At 42.6% G+C, this 25,071-nt stretch overlaps 1 protein-coding gene across 4 annotated transcripts in view; it reads right to left on the bottom strand.

The window, feature by feature from the left end:
- adkb (adenosine kinase b) overlaps positions 1-25,071 on the bottom strand; it is a 142,647-nt gene that overhangs the window by 36,708 nt on the left and 80,868 nt on the right. For all 4 annotated transcript variants that reach the window (XM_053864531.1, XM_053864534.1, XM_053864532.1 and 1 more), the window contains one exon: positions 3,129-3,299. In XM_053864531.1, coding sequence (XP_053720506.1) covers positions 3,129-3,299 — 171 coding nt within the window. The remainder of the gene's footprint in view (positions 1-3,128; positions 3,300-25,071) is intronic.

The raw sequence follows: 25,071 nt of genomic DNA, 5'->3' as shown, positions 1-25,071 counted from the left end.
CTGCTGTATATGAATGACTTGGCGTGTCAAACTGGCTCACACAAGTTGTAATACATTATCATGGTGATTTAAAACCAGGGCTCTTACAGGCATGACAACATGTACCATATCACAGTTGGTCTTTTGAAACTGGAACAATCTAGATGTTTCATGCCCTTGCACCTATGCTTCTCTCTTGAGCGGCCCCAAAATCAGAATCAGAATCAGATTTATCGCCATGGTCAGTGAGGATCCCACCAACTAGGAAAGTGCTTTGGAATAACGTGCAGTCAAAAATAAAATAAAAGGACTGTTCACAAATTCATCAATCTAACAGCTGAGGGGAAGAAGCTGTTCCTGTGACGGGAGGTACAGGTCAGACATACAGGTCATGAAGAGGTGGCAGGCTGATCACCTTCTCAGCACAGTATTCCAGTGGCTGATTTAATATTGGTTTGTTACACTGGTGCTGCGGCACAGGTATATTTTCTGACACAAAATAAGGACAACCACAGATTCCACATTGGAATCCCACTACATTTTTCACTAAGCACAGGGCTTGCATATATTTCCAACGGCATTGGAAGACACCAGCCACACTTAACCTTCTGAACGCTCAGTTACATCTGGCTGGCTGTAGTCTCCAGTTAAAGCCAACGTTGAACAGGGCAGAGTCAAACATTTCCAGTCAGCCTGAATACTGCTTACAACTTTGAGTTGACATTGACATGACATGGCTGTCAAGGTCCCACTTCCGGCTTCTGAGTGTGCTATTTTGGGATAAAGAAAATAAAGGCAACAGCTTCACATGCTGTACAACTGAAAGGGACAACAGGTGGTCTGCAAGACAAGCCCTATAAAATGATGGTTAAGCAGGTGGGGCCACTTTCCCTGTCCTCATCTTTTATGAATTCCTTGTTTCTCGTCATTTTTACAGATGACTACTGCCCTCGCCACTGGTGGTAGCGTGAGGTGGTCTCTGCAGTCAGCTGAATTTGCTCAGGGGGTGCAGCTTCTCCAGGATGTCACTTCACTGCGTGCCGAAAGTTTTGTTGCGTCTCCCAGCACGATTTCAAGAGGATGGAGGAGAAACTTGGAGGCGGGCCAGTACACCAGGAGATGCAGAGAAGGCTTTAGGAGAGCAAGGCCCCACTAGCAGGACCACCATCAGCTCCATTGTGTAAGGATGAACAGACGGAACACAGCCAGGGGACTGCAAAATGACCTCCCGCAGGACACCAACATGCATATTGCTGCTCGGTCCAACATCCACAAGCAGGGCCTGGGCACACAGCTCAACACAGTGCAACCTGATGGGCACTGAACACCAGGGTTGTAAGACTGGCCATGGCTCTTCAGGGACATTCCCAGGAACCCTAGGGTAGGGGGATGAGATCTCCAGTGCTACGGTCAGAATACATAACAGCGCAATGGAATTTAATGGATTACATGACAATGCTCAGCCACATCGATAGCATGTGCCTGCACTTCCAGCATGGTGGCAGTGTTGATGCAATAGACTGGGGTGCCTTATCCCCAGACGTGTCCCTCGGGACATCATCCACTGTCAATTCACACACATGGAATACAATGTAATAATAATGTTTGAATAATGAAAGACACTGACAGTACGGAGAATGTTGTGAGAGAATATGACGTGAAGCCGCTGTCATGGATGACTGGTGACAAACAAGGAGGCTTATTATAGTACAGAGGCGATGAAATAAATTGCATGGCTAATCCCACATCTGCAGTATTATGTGCCACAAGCTCTTCAAATGCAGTTTGGGTTAAAACCAAGACACAATTCTCAGAAGTGGATTACAGTGGTGCAGCTGACTTGAGCACACACCCAACTCAGCTGCTCTGTAGTGTGAGACAGCGAGAGGCCTGTCTTCATGCTACATCCTGCGAGGCTATAGGAGTCAGTCAGCGTGATACGTACTGTCACTGATTTGTTATGAAAGCTTTGCAGGCCCACGCTGATCCATCACTTTGGGGGGTGGACGTCGGCGTAAGAGAATGGACAGGGGTTCTGAGGGGAGAGGGTGAAGGCAAGGCGGTCATGTTGCCTGTCACTCACCATGCACCACTGCATGATCACCCACCCTGTCTGGCTTGGACACAACGGGAGGCTGGAGGACAAGTGCATGAGCAGTCAGCGCTCCCTTTCTCCCTCGGTCCAGCCGCCAACCAGAGGCCAAGAGGAGTCAAAACACTCTGGACAGGCATTAGTCCTGCACACACCCTGGAAGACCTCACTGCTTGAGCCTGTCTGGTAGCAAATCCCAGCTCCAGTTCTCACTCTCTTTCTTGTTTAAGTCAGTACATGTCTGAACACAAAGAAAAGTGAGATAATCTCCTTCAACAGAGCCGGGCAGCAATTACCCAGAGTCATTAAACTGCAACGATTGTAGGCGAGAGCATACTTCTTGCTGTACCTCCCACCTACAAAAGCATCACGTTGCAGAACGCTCACCGTGGTTTTTAGACAGAATCGTTCCTCAAAGCAATTAGGCAGTGAGGGAGGTGTACAAAGTGGGCCTCTGTTGAGAAAAGGGCTAAAGTCAGCACGTGTGATCAATCTTCCGCTGGTGAAGACTTTTTCGTTAGGACTCCATCCTGGATCGGACTCTAGCATTAGCGTTAGCAGTAGAGAGGCCACTCCAGCCCCGCCATCATTCACTTGCTCAGTTTCACAGACGCTGCTCCAGAGCCGAGCTGACTTTCTCTCCTCAGGCCTCATGACCACAGCCTGACCTCCACACACACTTAAACAGAGCTGGAGCGAGTCAATCGATCGGTTGGCACGGGACGAGATTGAAATGAGTGATTACTCTGCTAATTCCTATTCATCTCTTAATAGCTCAGTGATGAGTCAAATGGATGAAGAGCTAATGAGGGAGAGTGGAAGTGTGCGGTTGCGGGTTTTATAAGTGCTGAGAGGACACAGTGCATGGCAATCCAGATGCTTATGAACTCGAGTCTGGACACGTGATAAAAGGAGATACAATGAAAACCATCAGTTCAATTCTCTGGTTGTATTGTCCCAGAGGCAAATGTCACAGTGACCATGGCTGACCGCCACGTTTTTTTTTAAAGCATGCTGAAACTACAAACTTGAGTTGAAAGGAAGCGGTGTAACCTACCGTTTCATTGCCAAACAAGATGTCCACGTAAGGCATGACGTCCATCAGTGGCTGTTTAAAGAACTGGCTGATGAACGGCGCTGACAGGTTCATGCAGAAGATTTTGTTGTTTTCAGAGGCGTGCTTCGCCACCTTGAGGATGGACTCTGGAGACACAGTCAGGAAGAAACCCTGGGAACAAAACAAGAACACTAATTGGCTGCAGATTTCATCTCACTATACTTGACCATTTGAGACACACATTTGACGCAGTGGTGAGAGCTGACTTGCAGTGGTCACATAAACAAATCAGTCAAGGTTACAATGGAATTCATGTACTATGAAAAATTACTAAAGATGTTGCACATTGACATGATTCAATAGAAGAGGGCCTGTCCAGCATTTGTAAGTATTCACACTGTATACTATTAGAATGGTAAACTCTTGTTCTACATGACATCTACATTGAAATCTTAAATGTGCTCCGAATGGATCACACCCATGTGACTGCACAGCACCTGCAAAGAGCATCTGAATTCTGACTTATGTACGGCAACAGTGTGAGCTCCGCAGTTACCCAGCGCGGACCCTGCCTGCTCATCGCTAGACAGGCCTTCCTATAATGAGAGAATCAGGCATTGGTTCAGTATCATGTTCTTCAATCGAGGAGATCAGCATGTTCCTTCACTTGTTCACATTTATCTGATCTAAATGAGAGCAGTCAGTTTTCTGACAGAATGATGTACATTGGGAGACAGACACATGATGGAGATGCATGACTGCATGGAAAATGGAAGGAAGCTTGGTGCTTCGAAAGCTGGTGTATAACCACAGCACACCACATCAGCAGACTCCAAGGTCAGGACTAGGGTCAGGATTAGAGTGAGCAATGGCAATACGTCTAGAATATCTTACATGTATGAGATCAAATGCAAAATGTATTCAGGAACTGATGTGACGCGCCGGCCAACTCACTATTCCAACTCAAAGCCATGTCCACTGGCCATCAAGACACATTAAATGTCAATTTGTGCAAAGGGCAAATCTGAGTTCCATATGACGATCATGCCTACTCTGTAGCTTGCATCTCTATCCTTATGAGGACCCCTCATTGACATAATGCCTTCCCGAGCCTCTCACCCTTAACTTAACCATCCAAAACAAATGGCTAACCTCAGTCAGGACTCTGAATCAAACTGAAAGCCAATCATAATGCCAAAATGTATTCATAAGATCAGTTGTCAAGATTGTCCACACAAGAATATGAATGGAGGTACACACAAAAATCAATCTTGCCATGCAAGCAGGCGACTCTTGCTAGTTTACACTTGGTCGCACAGTCAAAGTGGAAAAACTGCCGGGAAAAAAACCATCCAGGACAAACCTGGTGGCCGAGCTCCAAGGTTCGTACTGGGGGGAAGCAACTGGCACATATCCGATGATCACAAGAACAAAAGTCTGGTCTGGACTCTCCTTACTTGGAAACAGGAGAGGCAGGTCCACTCATTGTGTGAATGAATACAAATCAGGTAAGAAAACACCTTTGTGATTCAGGAGGAAACCCGAAGCGAGAGTCTCCGGCAGGCCACACAAAAACTCTCCTCCTTTGATACTGATCTTCTTAACCTTGTTTTTCAGCAACAAGCTGTTCTGTAAAACCAGCGCTGTCACAATAGGAGCAAAGGGGGAGGAAAGGAAAGTTTCAGCTCACTGATACATTTAATCTAGCTGAAAAGCTTCCATTGTGGCTGGAGTCTTGTTCTCAGTAAAGCTCTATGACAAGCGGTCACTGATGGGCTGACTTGTACTTCGGAGTGACTGCCGAAGCGTTAACAAACTCCGAGTGTCATTTAGCACACACTGACATCCATCCACTGTTTTGGATCTGCTGTTTCGGTCCTGACGCCATGTCCTATAGCCGCTCCTACACCAACTGTTTTCAATCCCCCAGACAGCACAAAAGGAAGATGGTCTCATGTTCATCGCTGAATTTGTGACTCCTCTTCTACCTGATGCCAAAGTGTACATGGATTGGACGCTGGCCTTGTGACACGTGAAGTCTTTTGATTTGGCTGGGAGGAAATCAATTTTCATGATAAGAATATTGTTAAGGCTGATCAAAGGAGGCCAACTAAATCAAGTATCCTAGGGGCTCATGAGCCATAAAAGTCCTGTCGTGGATTCTCTAATCACATGACGACTGCTAGCTTCACAGCACAGTGAGCCTTTTATCTTAGCAAAGTGTGCTCAATGTTATTTGATGTAAATATTCACTGTGATGAGAAACTGAAGGCTCATTGTGGGTTTATTTGGAGGATCCCTCAGTAGGGGGTGAGCTGTACCTGCTTTGATCATTAGACTAGACTAGTGGTTTGAGGTAATGTGTCGGATTTGCATGTCAAATCTGGTAAGGAATGAGATGACTGTGTAACACTGTAAGTTGACATTCCAAGTTTTTCTCTTTGACAGGCTATTTTCCAGAAAGCAAATGTGGAAACCACCACACAGATGTACAGGGGTTGGACAAAATAATGGAAACACCTTAAAAAAGCTTAAGGTGTTTTCATTATTTTGTCCAACTCCTGTATCCTCACGCTTCAATAAGAAAACCAGTGTTTCCTGCGTCACGAGGCCGTGATGGTGACACTAGTCATAGAGATGTGTGGTTGTTTTTATTTTTTCTGCTGAAAATCAGTTTTTAAAATGAAGCAACATGATCTCAGAAGTAAATGACCATCAACTGCTATCAGCATTGGTGATCTATATAGCACTAATAATAAATACAGCAACCGCCTTAGACTTTATATAGTAATTTATAAACAAAAAAACGCCAAAACAAACATGAAAATCAACAACTTAATGCAGATTTCTACTTTTTCCAACGCACCACTTACGACGTGCCATCAGAACATTTCAAAGAAATTCTGTGACCTCTGCAGAACAGTCCAGGTTCAAGGTTTTATTCATTTTTTTATTTCTGCAGAGACTTCATTTATTTGAAAGAACAGCTCAATCTACTCTGACATGGGGGATAATAAGTAACAAAAGTCACTCATAATGTGTACCTTGCATTGGCAAAACATCTTGAAAATGCTTTACATCGAGCAGAAATCATCAAAAAATGTCCCACGCAAAAATCGGTCTGTCATAAAGATCACTTTGTCTGCTTTTCAACTTACTGTAAAGCTACCAGCTTCCTGTTAATAAAACCTCTTTCAGGATATATTTCCCCCAGTCATCCTGCAAAGACTGTAACTGCATTGGCTTCAGAGGGAGTAAAGAAAGCTCCAGCCTGAGCCAAGTGAAATTCCAGTTCCCATCGGCAGACTCTGACAACTCCGTAACAGGAGGAGTCTTCGGTGAAGCTGAGCAGATCATGTATCAAGAGCAGCAGATCCAGTTTCCCCGGTGTCAGAGAGCTCTGTGAAGTGAAGTGACTATCACCTTTCCAGGTCAAGATGATCAAAGCACTTGCTACACTTCTTCCAATTTCCAGCCAGCCAAAACATTCAATAAAGCTTTCACACACACATTTGGCAGACAAACAATAACGCAGAGTGACGTCTGGCCCTGTCAAATGCCTAGTATTTCAGAAGAACAGGAAAAGAAAAGTGTCTGTTTACAATATGCAGCACGAAGACAAAGTCAACAGGAACAGTCACAACAGGCAATCTGAACTAAGAAAACATAAATCCTGAATAAAAAAAATACATTTGCTTTTTTAGGGTCTGATGGAACAGATAAACATCATATTTGGTGTATCAAAATGTTTGCCCAAACTGTGGCTCTTGCTGGGTGTATCCACTGTGTCAAAAAGTGGTCAAATGAAGGCAGAGCATGGCATGGCATTAAGGCCTATACAGGGCCAACTACAGCAACTTCAACTGCCGAATATATTAACGCTGGTCCTCGTGGAACGGTGTAAAGTGATGCAGAGCTTTACAGTTTGCTGGGACAGGGGTGAAAATAATGATTTAATCATGCATTATAAGGCAATTTAGGATGATGATCAGATACAATTACACTCAAGCACTTGAATGTGCTTCAGGTAAACTCTCAAGAGGTACCTGCCACAGTATATAGTAATGTTGGGTGGACTTAAATCTACAAACAGTTATCGGACCAAGCACATTCAGACACTGAGGCTTGAAGCGAACACGCTGTTGTACACGTTCAACTTCACCATTGTGGTGTTCAATAGTGTTGATACCAACCGCGCGCCACTGAGAAGCGGTGGCACGGTTCACAAGTGGAGGGGTGAGAACCACTTGCTCAACATTAGCAAGACCAGAGGGTTGTGTGTGGTCATCCTGGGAGACAGGAATGTTTGCCAAAGCAGGCCCATCACATAGGTGCTGTCTATAAAATGGTACTCTTATTCACGTTAAGGACTTGAACAGCTTTCTTGCATTCAATCTGATGTCAGAAAATGCTTATCCACAGCAACTTGTTTGCAAATTTCTTGCTGGAGTTTTCAACAACAACAAACCTGTTTTGCATTACGCATTGATATGCACTTGTATGGGATTTGGTCACAAAATCCTGGTGTGAGTGAAGCCAAAATAAGTGCAGCGAGGTTCTAGGAGTGGAGCAACAACACACCTTCACACATTCCTCGGCTGTGAATCTCTTTCCCTCCCTGGGGGCTGTTCACATCTGAAGTGGGCCGTGATAGATGGCATTGTGTCATTGGGCTTAAAATAAAAGTGCACATCTGAAGGGTAAAGATGATCTATTCTGGGCATATGTGCAGGCAGCAGAGGTGGTCATGGAAAAGGAAACGCGTTTTTTGTTTGTTTTATTTTACGTTGATGCTGGTGAAAACATGACACTTCATATTACTCAGAAAAGATGGAGAGAGTCTAAACTACACCAGCACCTGACTGAAGACACTAATTGCTCCATCACACTCTCATCCTGTGATCATTGTGAGGCTTATTTATATACGTTCACATCATGTTCACAGATGGTGTAATTCCACTGAAAATATTGTTGTTTTCCATGCTTTAACTTATTATCATATCAAGCACATTGCCATGCTACTGATAACGCGCTTTTATCAGCATCATTCATTTTTAATTTTAGCTGACATTGTTGTGATAAACCCACTTAAGAGCTGGATCAAAACCAGTCAGCAGCTATCACAGTCAACTGTGCGGGAACATCAGAGATGAACAGGCTTTTTATAATGCTTGGCTTTTGAACATTTGTCACATGGCTCAACTGTCAAACACTGGACAACAAAATCATTTCACGTTCGGTGAAAACGGTAACGGATGCACCACTGCAGTTTTCACATCACATGGTCTCGGAAATAATTCTAATGTACCCGTGTGCATACAGTAGGGGCATGAAACTATGTTTCAGACATATCTTTAAGAGTTAAGAATTTTGAACAATTACCAAAAAAACAAGATACACAGTCATCAAGCGGGAGGAGGCCTGACTGGTCTTTATAGACGGGATAAGCAGCTGAAACAGGACAGGAATAAATGCTATTTAGACAGTTGCTTTATCAAAAGTGATGTCTGTGTTTTACTACATACAGTATATAAAAACTAGCTTTTTAACGGTTTTAACACAAGAGAAAAATGGGAATCAGCCCAGTTGGATGTTAAACTCCTACTAACAGAAAGGTTCTGGAAGAAATAACTGAGCTGGGTTTGGATGTACAAGGTCCTTATGGACGAGAACCTTATAGAGCACACTTGGCATTGGGAACTGTATCGATCAAATCCAAATGTTGCCAGAAGAACAAGACCAGACAGATAAAAGATTAAATAAGGGGAATAAATTCTTCAGCCCCAGTTTGAAAGTGAACAAGCAGGTCATGCAGACATATGGCTCAAATTTGAAGGCTCGTAAAATACGATAACTGAAAGCATTGCACGACTAAAGTTGTCTAAATCACTGTTCTCTGTTCAAGTTTAAAGAACAGACAGTCCCAGATAATCATGTCAACACAGCCAGGGTGGTGATGCAGACGCCTCCTGATCAAAAACACCAGTGTGTATGATAAAACCACGGAACCTGAATAATGCAGCAGTAGAACTTGATCCACTCACACGCTGCATTTTGTCAATCAAAAGCCCACATCAATGTTTCAAAGCTGGCGGATGACAACTTTCCTTACATGTCAAATCATTTGACACAGGTTTGTAAACCTCATGTGCAAGCAGTCGCTCTGGATGTGGAATAATCTCCATAATGTCCGTGGACTGAGGTTTATTTTAGAAATGAAGACTCAGCCTCTTTTGGCTCGCACCTATAATCCTGTCATGAACACGTGAGACCCAGTGGGAAGAGCAGAATGAAGTGCATACATTACTACTAGTAAAAGACTTGGAACACTGAAAAACAAAATAAACTACTAAACACTACACTGAGAATCACAAGAAAAACACATTTTAATGAGAGCAGATTTTCATAGGTGTGACATCAGAGAAAAATATACACCGCTAATCATCCCATAGATTTAAATAAACTAGTACCGTATTTTACGGACTGTAAGACGCTACTCTTTTTTCACACACTGGATTAATACATATATATTTTTTAACCACACTATTGGCATTAGTTTCTGCAGTGGAATTTCACTCAAGGTTTCTTAAGCCACTTTCTGAAAAACAGCAGTGATGCTAGGAGATCTGACTGCAGCGCTGTGCCTTCAGAATAATCTGAATTTTTTGAAAAGATGAAACTTCATATGGTGGAAAAGAAAAAAAAAATCCCAAAGGAAACATCATAATAAGTCAATGATAAGAACATGGAACTAAAGTCGCACAGACGGACCAGGTGAGGACGGCTACAGAATGAACTGAGATTCACTTTTCATGATTCTAAACTCGTTTTTTTTATTGTCCTCAATTCAATAAACGTCAAAACCCCCTCGGCTTCCATGTTCCTGTTGAATCGCTTCTAAATTGGCTGTGTTCCATTCCAGTTTCCGGTGGTCTTTCAGCTTCTTCTTTTTCTTCTATATTGAGCAGCAGCTGAATACTGCGATTGAAAAAGTGTATGCCCAGTTTTGACGCCCATGCACAATAAATAGTGGCTGGCTATGCAAAGACAGTATGTGTGAGAGCAGTCTGAAGTTTCTGAAGGTTGAGTGTTCTGTTTCAGTTTATGTCGTGGATTACGTCAATGGGACTTCCAGGCCATCTCTCTTCCGTCCGCTGCACGTAGACATGAGCACTAGTACAAAGGCAGCACTCCCAAAATATTGAGCCGTTGGTTCTTCTGTGGTCAGGAAAACCCTATGCAGCAACCATCTGTGCGGCCAAGCTTTCAACACCACCCAGGCCATACTATCCCTGTCATCACCATAGACACCCACTCATCAACCTCTGCTACAAAGGGTTCATTTCATCAAATTAGATGTCACACAGACCAGAGAGTGTGTGATGCCACTCTGCTATCCTCCTCACTTATCTCTGTAAAGCACTGTTGTGAGGAGGATCGATAGCTGAGGTTTGGAGCTTCATTAGCCCAGTATGACTCCATCTCCATCAAGACACCTCTGGCACGCTACGCTGGTGTTGCCAGATATGTTTTACTCCACAGATCCTGAGGGTCCCGCTGTTTTACACACCAACACCAGGACCAACAAGACCTTCACACATGATGCGGGTGGAGGAAACGCATCACTCTAACTGGCTCAATAAGCAAACACACACCGAGAAGTGATTAATGGTGTCACTAAATGACTTTAAAGAGAGAAACGAAAACATTAAAAGGATGAAAAAAAAAACCCTCATTAAATGCTTTTCACACACATATTTCTTCAAGTTCTGTTCACACTGCAAAGACCCGTTGGTTTCATTTACTTCAATTAAGCTGGCAGAGATGATAAATGTGCAACAACCTCACAACGTGATTGCGAAGTCTCTGCACTTTTAGGATGTTTGATCTGACTGCGAGGCAATTCAACTGTGCTGATAACATCTGCCTCTTCTTCTCTCTTCCATTAAGAATTATGTTCTGGTGAAGCTTATCGGATATCTAGGAATTCATTCACTTCTGAAAAAAGCTGGGGGGAAGCCAACTGCACAGAAAACTGAAGGAAGGGGAGGCTCTTAAAGGCTGCTAAGCCATGAGGAAAAGGAGGCAATGGCGTCAGCGAGGAACTCAAGGGCAGCATAAATGTGCCACAAATGCTAGATTTAACAACTGCTTAGTGACATTAATCACAAACTGCTGTTGTTTTTATCCTCCAAGAAAGACCTGTCCTGGGTTTAATATTACACGGTTTTAGGCCAGGACGACATTTTTCTCAGATGCTGCATTCATGAACTGTGGTGAACAGTAAAACACTTTGCTCTCGAGGCATCAGATATCGACTGCTATCAGGTGGACATTTGCCTCCCAGAGAGATGCTGAAGCCAGCCTTCTGCATTGCATGTTCACTCATTGGGATTTCAATTGAATTACACTTCCGGCGTTCCACGGCCTGTTCTGGGCTACTCAAGATTTACTGCTTGCCGTGGCCTCATACCAACATGTTGTGAGGTAGCAACAATCTTCACTGGTGCTGCAACTCATGATTATTTCTGACACTCAACTGGTACCTACGGTTTAGCTGAAAAGTAAGCATACGTGTTGACAAACATGCTAACATTGTAGCGTTGTAAATAGAACAATTTTTAAAAATGTATGCCAATTGTAGTAAACAATGTTATAGTGTTAAATGTTGTTTTGAAACATAACTTATCAATTGATATTGAAAGGAATGTGTCCAATATGAAATGGTCCCATACGAGTCATTGGACTTCACATGGCAGAAGTTTCCAATGAACATTAATCTAAATCTAAGGCGAAGACACATATAAAAGCATTTTTTTTCCCCTGAAATACCATGTCACGACCGACTGTTGGACTCAATTGTAGTTGACAATGACGACTAGATGTTGCAGCCCTGGTCCTTACCATCACGATTGTCAAATAGCGCCCAAACCACAACCCCTGACCCCTTTTTTTGTGACACAGGAGAGGAAACACTATGCTCCATTGAAACACCATTACACCAATAAGAGGTCAAACTGGTTGCCAAAGTCCACTGCTAATACACAAGGCCTCAGGAGTGAGAGTGTGACGGTTGCAAACAGAGGACGGCATGAGGGAGCTCTCGTGCCAGCAAAGTTTGTTTTCCTTATTTTCCTTCTCTTCCAAGCCTTACAAGATCTCATTATGTAGCTGAAATTTGTCTGTCTGATTAGAGTCATCAACACCAGCACACTGCTACAGCACATGACCTCCAATTTGATGACAGCTTCTGCCCTCTTTGAGCACTTTTTACACCCCCATTAGACTGGAGGTCATAATTGTCTCGCCGATACCGGTGGCAATAAAAGGCTTGTGGCATTTAAGCCATTGCAAAGCTGCTTCTACAGAGACTGAAATGGTTTAAACAACATATGAAAACTGAATTATTCTTGAAATGACACTCCATTAGATTGAATTGGAGAGGGAACTTACAAAAGATCAGCGTCAGATTTTCTCAAAAAGCCTCCAGTGTTCAGCCTCAAAAATGTGTTGGCTCAGGGACAGGGCCCATCTGAGTGGGAGAGATAGATGCCAAGGAATTTACTTAAGATCTAAAACAGACAACATTTGAAGCTGAGCACATTTAAATGCCAATAGTAATCCACAGAATTATTCACCACGCTACACAAAAGCGGCGCCCCTTACAGATACCATATGTTACTTCTAAGAGGAGCTGAAACAAAGCCGGATGCCAGAGCGGACGCTTTCTTCTCCTCTATAAATCAGTTATAGTTTGCTAATGAAACAGAAAACCACACTTGTGTCTCCTGCTACCGTTGTCAATTTGCAAATCGATGTTGGACTATATTGAAACTGCAGTTCTTTCCTCCATCGCATGGAGATCAGCCCAGAACAGGCCGCTTAGTTTTCAGAGACTTAAAACTGGCTAATACGTACATTCTCAAGTGTCCTTGTCTGCTATGCAGCAGATAATTAGCATTTTAGTGAGGGCAGTTCTCCCTCCTTCAGCACCTCTGAAGGGGAACATCATTTTTAATTTGCAGCACACACATATAATCAAACAGTCCAGCTTAAGCACCAGCAGTTTCTTACAAAATGAGGCCGGGGAATTTGAGGGGGTTGGTGGAAAAATATAAGGCAGTGATGCAAAAACAGATGTCATGGTCTCTGAGTTGTCTACTCGGCGCGGGTAAGAGAGGATGTATTAAAGTACGGGTCGAATGTCTAAGGCGGAAAAAAAAAAAAAAAAGTCGACACTGCAGAAGAGTGTCTAGTTTCAGCGAGTGGGAGACTGAGCACAGACATGCACTAAATCTCAACAGACATTCCAGTCGCAGGGAAGTGAACATTTCCAAATGTGCCACACGGTGGATACAAATGAATTAGTGCACATAGCTTCGACATCAGCAGAAGGAACTGAGTGGACAGTCCTGCCCTGTTCACCGTCGGACTCGTGAAAGCTAGCGCACTAGCTTGGAAAATTGCAGGTAATTGCTGAAGCCATTGAATCCAGTTTGGTTTTGGTTGAAAGAGTAAAATAACAAAGCTCTGATTGCTGAAAAGACAAGGGCAGGGAGCGCAGAGGCCCCGTTGCTAAGAGTTAATTTGATACACATTTCTCTCCCTTGAAATGTCTGAGGTACTGGCAGGAGACGGCAGGAAAATAACTGAGAGGGAGGGCGAGACCCCCACTCTCCCTGCAAATACTATCCATCTGCCGTATTACATTTAAGCAGCATGAGAAGCTCAGGGAGTGCCCTCATACAATATTGTGTGAAAGCTGTCAAATCCAATGCTAGAGCCGGGAGTGCACCGCTCAGAACAGAGGACACAAGGTTCCTAAAAAAATCTGGCTAATAATAACTTATGACTGTGAGCTGAGCCTCAGCCAAATGTGGCGGGGAACTTTTAATAATGCAGACATCACTTGCTTTCAAAGATGGACGGAGGAAACAAAAATGAAAAAGGAATCTAAACCATTATATTATAGCTCTAAAAACAGTGGTGAATAAGTCACTCTTTCTACTCAACACTAAACTTTCAGAGACAGAACATGACTATATTTTTTGGTCCCGATTTTCATTTTAGATGTCTGATCTTGTTTTTTTAAAGAGGAAACCAATGAAGACGAAACGCCCATCTCGAGATATTTCCATGAGAGATCCTCTAACATAACAGCTCAACTTTTACTCACAACTACCAGCTTCTAACTACAGTAAATAACACAGCACTCATTTCCAAAGCAGATATTAATTTGATTTAAAAGGGTCAACTCTGCTGAAATGGCTTTTGTTTCGGGCATTTCAAGGTGTGCATGCAGCCTGCTCTTGGTTAGTTGGATTGTCTGACCCTGGTGTTCAAGTGGGGACACACGCATGAGACCATCTTTTTCTTGCTGTGTTTGAAACATGTTGACAAACAAGGTGATAACTTGGGTCTGTGTTTGTGGCAGGAGAAGGCATCAAAAGTTTAACCTGGGAGCTCCAGATATTGCTTCTATTTACACTCCAAACAAGATGAAAATCAATTGAAAGACCCAACTTAAACACACTCTAAAGTGACCCGTACTAATGTGGAGAGTGGAGCACACGCATGGACATTATGTTGCAAGGCCCCCATCAAAGGCATTTCTGAGTTTTCATTCATTTTGGCTGACATTAAGATTAGCGACTTTGACACCTAACTGAGTCTGGTCTCAGAAAAGTGGCCAGTAATGGATTATTTTATATTCATTATCATACAACCATTTCCCAAAATGGTGAAACGAACCTATGCTGACCCAGAAGGAAGCAGTGGTCTGTAGTTCATGTCTGCTCCTTTGAACAGGCAGTCGGTTCCCTATTTCAGGTTTTCTTTTTGTTTCTTGACTTGACTCCAAATGTCGTCTCCGAGAAATGGAACCAAGGAATGAAACACTGAGTGAAAAAGTAGTTGAGAAAATGAGTGCAATAAAATAAACAAGGCGAATCATTCAACTGGGTCCTTATTTCATAGCGACTGTTTCAGACATTCTTCGAGCCTGATTAATGTCTGCGCCTCTTAAATGTGAGCCCACTAAGTGTAGCAGGATAATTATCTCCAATGTGTGGTCTTCAGGCATGACCAGAGACAAGCTCGATGATGTCATGTGTTCTGAGAACACTTGAGAAAACTCTTCCAGACCCACTGAACACATCGAATAGCGTTCTTGACTACTTGTAAACAAACACGTGCAAACAACACCATTCGCTTGGCCAGGTGAGTTCAAAGCCAAGAGGGACCATTATGCTCTTGTGTAATGCCTGCTGTGGATGTGTGAACGCCGCACATAGTCTAGTTCTGCACTGTTGTTGTGTATGCAGTAATAATAGGTGAGCGTTCTGCATTATCTACGGCAGGGCTGGCCAACGGCTGCCCAGTTTCATGCAGCTCAACACAACATGAGCCGCGAAAAATTAGTCGGAAAACTAAGCGCTACTATCTCGAGCGAAATTTCAAGATATTGGTGGAGAGAAGGGTCGACATGAGATGCTCCAGTATCTGCAGTGTCGCTCACACACAGACTGGGGCCACGCTATTGGTGGCATGAGCCACATAAAAATATAAATACATGCTGCGCACCTTTCTATCTGTGTCGCTTAATATTTCAAAGAAGATCACAGTAAAATGTATGACTTTTAAAAATAAATGCACCAGAGACGGACGCAGACCAGCAACCTGGTGACACACAGGGATGTGCTTTAACCGCCATACTGCTGCAAAGTCACATGACCAGCTGTTCAGGTGAGCCTTACAGCCTTACATATTTGTAGGATGTGGCTCTGTTCAGCAACACAGTAAAACAATGTGGCTCCTAGCCTCTGACTGGTTGGCCACCCCTGATATATGGGTTCTCGCATGTAACGGCAGCGGCAGTGGAAGATGTCAAACTAATAAATAAGTGATCTTGATAGCCCCACTGACAATTGTGGGATCAAGACGATTTTCCCTATAAAACTGTGGATGGTGGTGCATCAAATGCTCAAAATGCTTCACTCCATCTTCACTGGAAGCAATGGAATAGTTACACATGCAGCCTACATCAAACACAGGTTTTTCATGTGTGGCGTATACAGAGACCACACTGGTGCCAGAAGCAAACGTTCCCACTGTGGATGACGCTTTGAAAAAGTCTCTTCTTGTACAGGTGGTGCATAAAAAAAACAAACAAAACAAACAAACAAAAAAAAAACCACAATGGCAGTTTGAAGTGAGACCAAGTCATTTTGTGCTGCGGGTGGGTTAGCAAAGGACTACACATTCTTGTATTTAGGTTGTTACTTCTAAAACTGCATCACACACTCAAATCATATTTAACTTTTGAGGCAGACAAGTCACAGAATGTGATCACATTATTCATAAATTCACTGGCGCCAATCCACAGAATTTAACATGCAATAGCACGTGTAAATTTTGTTACGATTTAGGGGTCAAATAGATCGTCATACTCAACATAGACCCATCACTTTAAACACATCTAGTGGCGATGTTGACTTTAGCTCTTTTTTAATCATCAAATTCAAAGACACACCTTTTTCAATGATACACCTTGAAGATCAAATATACCATGACAAATGAAAAAACTTAGCATTTATTAGTAGAAAGATTTATTACGCTCACAGACAACTCATAATTTGTCCAAGGATGTTTTAACCAGTCATTTAGTTTTGTAAATAGAAGAGACCCAAGTAACAATTTCAAATGTATTTGGACCTGCGCATTGTCTGCCGTGTTTCCCTTGTCACCATTGCACTTTAAATGAAAATGCACTGATTCATCATCTTGGCGCACATTTTAATCGCAATTGCAGAGAAGATAAGTCAGTCCTAAAAAAGGTCTAAAAAGAATGGCGCTAATTCCTCGAAACCACTTCCCATTTGTACAAAATACGGGTTTCAACAACTCCACTTGTTCATTTTTTCTAAGAAGGTAAAGGTCCAGAGAACATGGAATCACTATGGAAACACTTTGAACAGCACCAACTGCAACTTTACTTGCAGCAGATTTAAAATATGCAAACAGCACAATTTGAATTAATTATACTGAAAAAGCCTGGAAGAAACTTATTTGGCTTCTAACTAGTTTGTGTGAGACAGAGTTCCATAATTGTTTCACCATTAAAGAAACAAATGTCCCTCTTGTGCCTGCTAACTTTTCTAAATTAAATCCTGCTGTGCTCACGCTTCAGGTCTCAGTATCTTTGGACCTCTCACACACAACATGGTGCTTATACTCCCAGCTGGGATTGCTACAGCACGAAGGAAAAAAAAAAATCAAGCACAGAAAAATCAATTGCCTGGAGGCAAGAAGTGTGAACTTTCATACCCTGAGCCCAATTTCCTTGAAAGTGAAGGTCCTAAATCAAATCAGGCCAAGCCAATGCACCGTGGAATTATGCAAAAAGAATGACACAGCTATATAAAACGACAAGTGGAGAGAAACACCGTCAGAGCCTGCAAACTTGGGCTTGTTTATCCATCTCTGATTGTTTTTGCTGTTACTCAGACCGAGAGGGTGAAATATTGAATTCACACAGATGACGTAAAAAAAAAAAAAAAACCCAAAAAACAAATAGAAAGAGGATGAAACGGATGCACGGAGCAGAGAGTTTGCTACTTCTACTGAAGCATGAATCACAACAATGAAGATTTGTTTGCTATACTGGTGGCTTTCTTATAAGAGAAAAGGGCCATTTTGTGTTAAAATATGAGATTGCTTTTGTATTGCAGCGCTGTGCAAAGAGTGCTTCTCTGCTCATGCACAACTAATGAAAATACCTCAGCTGGACTCCAAAATCTGAGAGATCAAACGGAGGAAAAATGACAGAAACGGAAAGATGGTGAAGAAGCTTTCCACTTTTTCAAACGAATGCATGATAATACCATTAAAAGTTGGCCACTCTACTCGTCCTTAGATTCTCCCAGAGTTGTTGCGAGAGAAATTGCTCTTGACTGGTCTAAACACACATATTATTTCCTCAAAACACTCAAGTGTTTGTGCCCGGGTCTACTCGGAGCTACTCCCACGTGAGAAGCAGACAAAGATGAACGCAATTGCAGCCAAAAAATATATACCAGTCCTACTTTTTTTGTTCACGCACTTCAAACAGAAACTGGCAATCCGAAAATTCAGATGAGATTCAGTAGGCGTTGGACAAGTCTGCCAAAAGCACGAGTAACAGGGTGAAGAAATGTGTTAGATGTTCAGTTAAAATTGTTCCGAGACATTCGCATGCTACTCGTCCTCCGTAATACTAAAAGGAGAAACTTATTAGCACTAATGTGTCGAGTAGCAGTCAGTGACTAACAAACACCAGTGAGGAGGGTCCAAAGGAGGCCAGGCTGCAGGGCCACACTCAGGCTGGAAAAAGCACTTCATGTTGTATGTCTGGCTAAAGAACATCATCGTGGGATGGCCAATGTTTACAGTGACCATTCAAGATCACATTCATAACGGATAGATTTCAATGGATTGGTCATGTCACTACGTACACTAGTTGCCCCAATAAAGTGGAGTAACGTGAACTTTGAGAAACAAACTGGCTTCATGTGGACAGTAGTGCCACAAGAAACTTTTGCTAATCAAACTAAAAAAGAAAAGACATTATTCAGGTAACAGTGAAGCTACATCACATCTACAAAAGAGTGTCCTGCCGGAACATGTGTTGCAACTCTCCCTCCGATAGATCAATGTCTAGTATCAAGCTGTAGCTCTGAGAACTACCACAGCAGACTGAGGCATGTTTCATTGTTGACCTCACAATGCAAAAACCAACAGTGGGCCAGTTGAACCAGCAATGCAAGCCGGGATGCTGTAAAGGCGTCACCTTTAAATGTTTTGAACATACAGCCGCAATCTGTAATCAAAAGGAAATCTGCAGCAGCCACAAAAATGTATAAAATGAGGTGAGTAATGACTGTGTGTTTGATAGATAGACACTGTCATCATTGTGACAAAATCATTCAACTACAGCATTTTTTCATACATTACAGGCATTCTTGCCTACGGTACATTTGATTTAAGAGGAAGTCAAAATGTAAAGATTTCACTGGAAGACCTTGCAACAGAGTCGGTCAGCCAACTCCACTACCTCACTAAACGCACAAACACGTCACACACACTACCAGTTTAGGCAGACACTTATGCAAGCTTCAAAGCCAATTTCATTTTAAAATAAATCCATGTAAATCATGTTGACAAGAGAATTAAGAATAATTATGACGCCCAGATAAAATCAGAATTACAATGGAATTAAACCGTGAGCATAGACTAATAAGGAAGCCCTCCAGACCAGGGCTGTCACAGCCTACCGTCCTGCTAGAAATGCACATGTGACAATATGGCGTAAAGTGTTCCATTGTATTCTTCACAGCAACTACGAAGAATTTGCAGAGCTCTTTATTGGTCACTCGAATCTTCAGTATAAACACTGGTCTCAGCCCCACCGAGGGCACATGTGCTGCATGCTCTCAACATTCCCCTCAACACAAGAGCAAGTAAAAACGCTCCACACGTAGCATAAAGCACGAGGTGCGAGGAGACTATTCTATTTGATGTCAGTTGCTATTTATAACTCTTCTCCTAAGTGACAGAATCGAGTCACTGTGACCGAGGGGCTTTAAATAGCAATGGGCATGTTGTTGCATGTAGAGTAAAAGGAGCTCCATCCATTGCCTTATCTAACCCCAACCTCGCCTATCCTGATGACACACTGCCCAACGCGTTAGTATATGCCGCGGAACATGCGCTACAATTGAAAAGCTAATGCCTCAACATGCAACACTGAAGGTGTCAGTATAGGACACAAAAATCCACTTTCCTAAAGTCAATATATGTATACATGCCATGGGAGTGAGGATGTCGCCAGAAGAGGAGTAGCTACGGCGCACTGAATGGAGCATGTAGCGGTATATAACCATGACTTGTGTGGATAAAGTTGAACATCTGCGAAAGGGGGTAATACCAGGAACCTGTCCTCCACCTTTGCATCCACCACCCTGAAAATGCCACGCCAGCAGAGAGAGTGAGCTGCATGAGCAGGGAAAGTAACTGTCTAAAAGTTCTCTTACAAAAAAACCAAACAAACACAAAAGAAATAACGTTTAAGAGGAAGTTGAATGATTGTGCCACTATTGTTACAATTGTGTTGATATTGTGGCATTTTTTTGCTCACGTATCCCATTAGAAGCAAGTGGCGAGGAAGAGATTCCTGGAATTGAAGAGTGAGGGACACCATCTCTTCCCTGCAAAGTTGAGAGTTCAGTTCGAAGAGGGTTTTGCGTGTGTTTTGATCTACAAAAGCCCAGAGGAGGCTTTCCATGGACGCTGCCGCATCACCAGGGGAAGCAAGCTATGAGGAGTATGACTGACTGAGAGTTCAGAAACCTTCTGAAGTCATAAAGAATGGTCAGGGAAGTGTAACATCACGGTCAAAAAGATGTATGGCTCGTAAACATATTATAGTGATCCATCAGTCTACACTCAAGTTTACTTACAGGACTCTGTAAGTTCTTCCCGCTGCTCCTTTTCGATCCATCAGCTCAAGTTAATGATGAAATAGTTGTATGTTTGATGTGGGATAGAAATAAATATTCATGAATAAATAATGAGGAAGAGAAATTCTGATGCGGCCCTTCTCCAGACATAATCCCACACCAGACTTGTCGAAAAGGCCCTCAAACAGAGAAGTACCTCTCTTCCAGTCAGACATGTTTATCATGTCACAACAGCAGTTTAAAGCTAAATGATTCAGATGGGAACATTGTGCAAATGATCAACAAATGCTGGAACGATGAGATAACACAACAGTAAAAACTTTCAAAACAAAAAGACTTCATTTGCACTATGTCAGAGCAGCTAAACGGGTATACATTACTTAACACACCCCCACAATTAAAGCTGAGCCTCAGCATGAAAAATTAGCGCTCAAGAGAAAAATAAACGGATGAAGCTGGTGTGAGGAGCTGGGGGTGGAAGGTTGCCTTCTAATTGCTGCAGGGAAGAGAAACCATGTTAGAGTAAACAAAGTCTGATCGATGGTGGGGATTATATCAGAAAGAGCTGTTGGCCTTTGGCCAAGACGAGCAAACACACCGGTCTCTGTCTCCGCTGCAGATGGAAAAAATAACCAAGGCAAGTTAAAAGCATTATATTTCACATGGAGGGAGGGCAGATATAGCAGATATGACATGTAGCCAACTGTACCACATCTTGGCTATTTGTGTGAGACAGAAATGCCAGTAGATAAGAGAGTGGTGTTGGGAGTTTGATTGAAGGTTGTTCCGGCCGGGGGCTTAGCTGGAGGTCAGATCCACTCCCACAGCACGGCGGTGCTGTGTGAAACCTCTCCATCACCACACGCACCAGTTCAACGCTCTGTTAGCTGGTCACAGCCGGGAGGAAATGTGTTCTGTACACTCCTGCCTTCCATGTGCCAATTGCAATTCACATAAGCCACTTAAGAAAATCTGCAAGGGGAAAGAAGGAAGAAGGAGACTGAGAGCGGCTTACAAATTATTGGAGCCTTTTAACACGAAGGCTCCACATCAGGCCGGGCTCCTCTATTCATGACGACTTGTAAATGACTTTAGTTCAATGCCTTAAAACCCTTGTAAAAGGCATTAAGCCTGGAAATAGCACAATTCATTATCCCAATCTGTGACAAGATTTTCTGGTTGTTTCACAGAAAAGAGTCAGGTTGCAGATCCCGCAATGATTTTGAGTCCTGTCAAGAATCTGTTTGATCAGAACTCAGTGGCTAAAACTAAGGCATCCTTGGTGCTCTGATTTATGGACTTGTTTTTTCTGGCTTCTTCCGATCGAACTGAGAGATTGACATTATTGTGCGTCGGAATGAGTCCATGTTCCCCTGGATGTGTCGGTAATACTTTGGAGAACGGGCCTCGCTACACTATCTATTCTACCTCTTACGCCTGAGCCAGTTTCTGTCTACACAGAAGCAGCAGGTCCTCTCCAATCTCAGCAGGTTACTTAGCTCCTCCAGTCTTACGAAGGCTTCAGCCAAGAGCCTTCAGAAATATTGTGGCAAGAAAAAAAAAAGTTGCTACCACAGCTTTTGTCAATGCAGTTTAATCTAGAGCGCCAGCGAAGAGAGCAAGGATTGAACATTTAGCTAAGCAGCGTTAATGTGGTCCTCCTTCAGTAATCATTTCCAATAAACCCTCTGACACACCTCTATTCAATGAAAGCCCTGTTTTTCCTTTTTAGTTTTTTAACCTTGACACAGTAGACCATACCTTTACCTTTAGTAGAACTAGAGCAGAAGTGAGGCAGTCGCTGTTGGAACCAAAGTCATGAAGGGTACGATAAGTCTCTCTATTGTTAAAGAATTATATTACAAAAGCCAATAAAGAGTTCAATAACCAACCACGACTGAATGATTAGAAGTTTTAAACAAATAAATGATTCATTCATGAAGAAATAAGATCTATGTTATTATAGATTCATTGTCTGACTTTTTGTGACACGGCCCTTTATTGTTACAGACGTTTCATGTGATCATTTTCCCAACCACTGAGAACAATAGAACGAATTCAACGAAATTCGATGCAGACCAAGCACTGTATTTTCTATCTATTTTTATATTTTCTAATAAAAAATAATATATATAATATTATATATTCATATGACGATCACATGATAATTTTCAAAATCTTAAAAGTAACATTTTATTTTTATTGATCAATTTTCAAATTGCTATTATTTCTTTAATCCTATTCAACATCAGTTGAATGATCACAATAAAGATAGATCACTAAGTATTGCACACTGCACATGAATTATAATGTCTGCTATTACGCGCCCCCACGCCTCCGAGATGACAATGAAAACAGAGCCTGACATCAACCCACTGGAGCTGCACTGTGTCCTGTGTCCCTGCTTACGGAACCTTCTCAGATTGAAGTGATATTTGATTCATGTTGGAAAAACAGAGGGTTGCTACCAGTTATTTAAGAAACCTCTATTCAAAAAACATTTTAGACAAGGGGGTCTAGTTTGGAGTTGAACTTTTGCACATATGACCAGACTGTGAAATGTTATGACTGTTGGCGGTGCAGGTGGCGACTTGGGGAAAGGATGGATTTGATTTGCTAATCCCCAAAGAAAATGAGCTGAGATTGATGAAAGCGCACATACACTGCACACAAAGCCTTGGGAGTCTCTAAAAGCTGTTACCATGGTGGTATCCCATTAGAATAACAAACATTTCCCCCTGGATGTTTAACATCTCTTCCCAGTGAGCAAAGCCTCCCCCCTTAAGCCCCCTTACTCTCCCCTCTTCTCTCAAGCACCTGCCTTCACATTTTCCACTTCTGAAATTCCACCAGGCAGCTGGAAAAAAAATATTGGGAATGAAATACGAAATGGTGTTACGAGAAAACTTGAGAGCCAAAAAAAGAATCCCCCTATTTTTTTCCTTTTTGAAACTGGTAATAACCTTCCATGGGAATAGGGAGAAACTTAAAAAGAATAACACTTCCCCTTGAATTTTTGACTCCAACCAGGTTCTTGTGCTGGCAGTGAATTTCCTGGAGTGATAAAGGCTTAGCCAGTGTAATCCTCAGAGGACACTTCCTTGGCATGCCAGAAATCACAAAAGCTCTTTCTTTGGTAAAAACACAGAAGAAGACAGGAACAAGAGGAGGAGGCAGTCAGTATGTCATCTCCGGCACATGTTGTTTGAATGCAAATGAGTGAGTGTGGAAAGAGCAGCCGGACTCGCCCCAGCTGGAGATCGGCAAAGGAATATTGATATGACAAAGCCAGGGGCTTCCCTGACTCAGACAGCAGGGGTCCCCCAGGCTCTAATTGGCCTCACGCGAAGAAGGCGGGGGCACGCATAAATGTTTCACAGAGATTGATTCATTAGCAGTTAGCAGCTTGACAGGATGGAGGGGAGCTCCTAAAAGTGGACCATTCTGCACTGTCACAGCGCCACAAAAGGAACACATCACCCCCACCATTCACTCACATGTTGACATGAGCACCAGAAACATGACTTACCTCACTGCAGGACCACTACACTGGCATTCCAAAATGCTGAACTAGAAAATGACTCTGCACAGGAAAATTTACCAAAGCCTCCTCTCCCTGCATATGTCACGCTCTGATGTGGTATCTTTCTGTTCGAAATCAGAAGTCAAAGCCAGCAAACAAGACTCAGGTAAAAATACTTCCTTTCAAAAATACATAAAACACTCCGCGCTGTTGGCTTTGCAAACAAAAATATTTATAGAAGAGTACAATATATTCACAGCAGTCTTCAGGAACTGATGGAATTGAGTTTACAATGCTATGTCACAGAAGTACTATGTCCATCACACACAATATCCTGCTCAACTTAGAAGCCTTGACAAGACGACTTGACAAAGGTTTCAAATAATTACAAACGTAGGGTCAAGCTTCTGATGTTTCATTAAACTTAGTAGGTAAATCACACTGAGCTAAATTGGTTGTATTTGGTTATTTGGTTAATGACAACAGTCTGCCTCTGCCTGTTAGTAGAAGTCGACAGGCAGTAGGGTACTGGTCAGGAGAGAGCGCAGCGTGTTCAGTGTGTGGCCCACTGGAATGATGTTCTTTCCACTCATGGCCACATATTCAAATCATAAACTTTTAATGTTTTCTGTGTATAAGAAATAGAATTGCCTCAACGCCTTAAGACACATTACATTTTACATTCAACTTAAATTGACAAACACCCAATGAATGCATTGGCTCAAGGCTATCCACGTGTTAATCATGTTTTTGTTTGTACATGGTCAACTGCAGAAAATGTCTCTGTTTTGTTTTTTTTCCCAATGTCACAAACAGCTGCTGCCAAGTGCTGAGAGATCACTGGACCAGTCTCTGGACCAATCAGGGGAGTGAAATTGAATTCTACAGCTAAATATTTCATCGTTCAACTGAGCACGAAAAGAGA

Source organism: Synchiropus splendidus, chromosome 5 (assembly GCF_027744825.2).
Source record: "Synchiropus splendidus isolate RoL2022-P1 chromosome 5, RoL_Sspl_1.0, whole genome shotgun sequence".
In the NCBI taxonomy this organism is placed as follows: domain Eukaryota; kingdom Metazoa; phylum Chordata; class Actinopteri; order Syngnathiformes; family Callionymidae; genus Synchiropus; species Synchiropus splendidus.
This window is presented reverse-complemented; position numbering and strand designations above follow the sequence as displayed.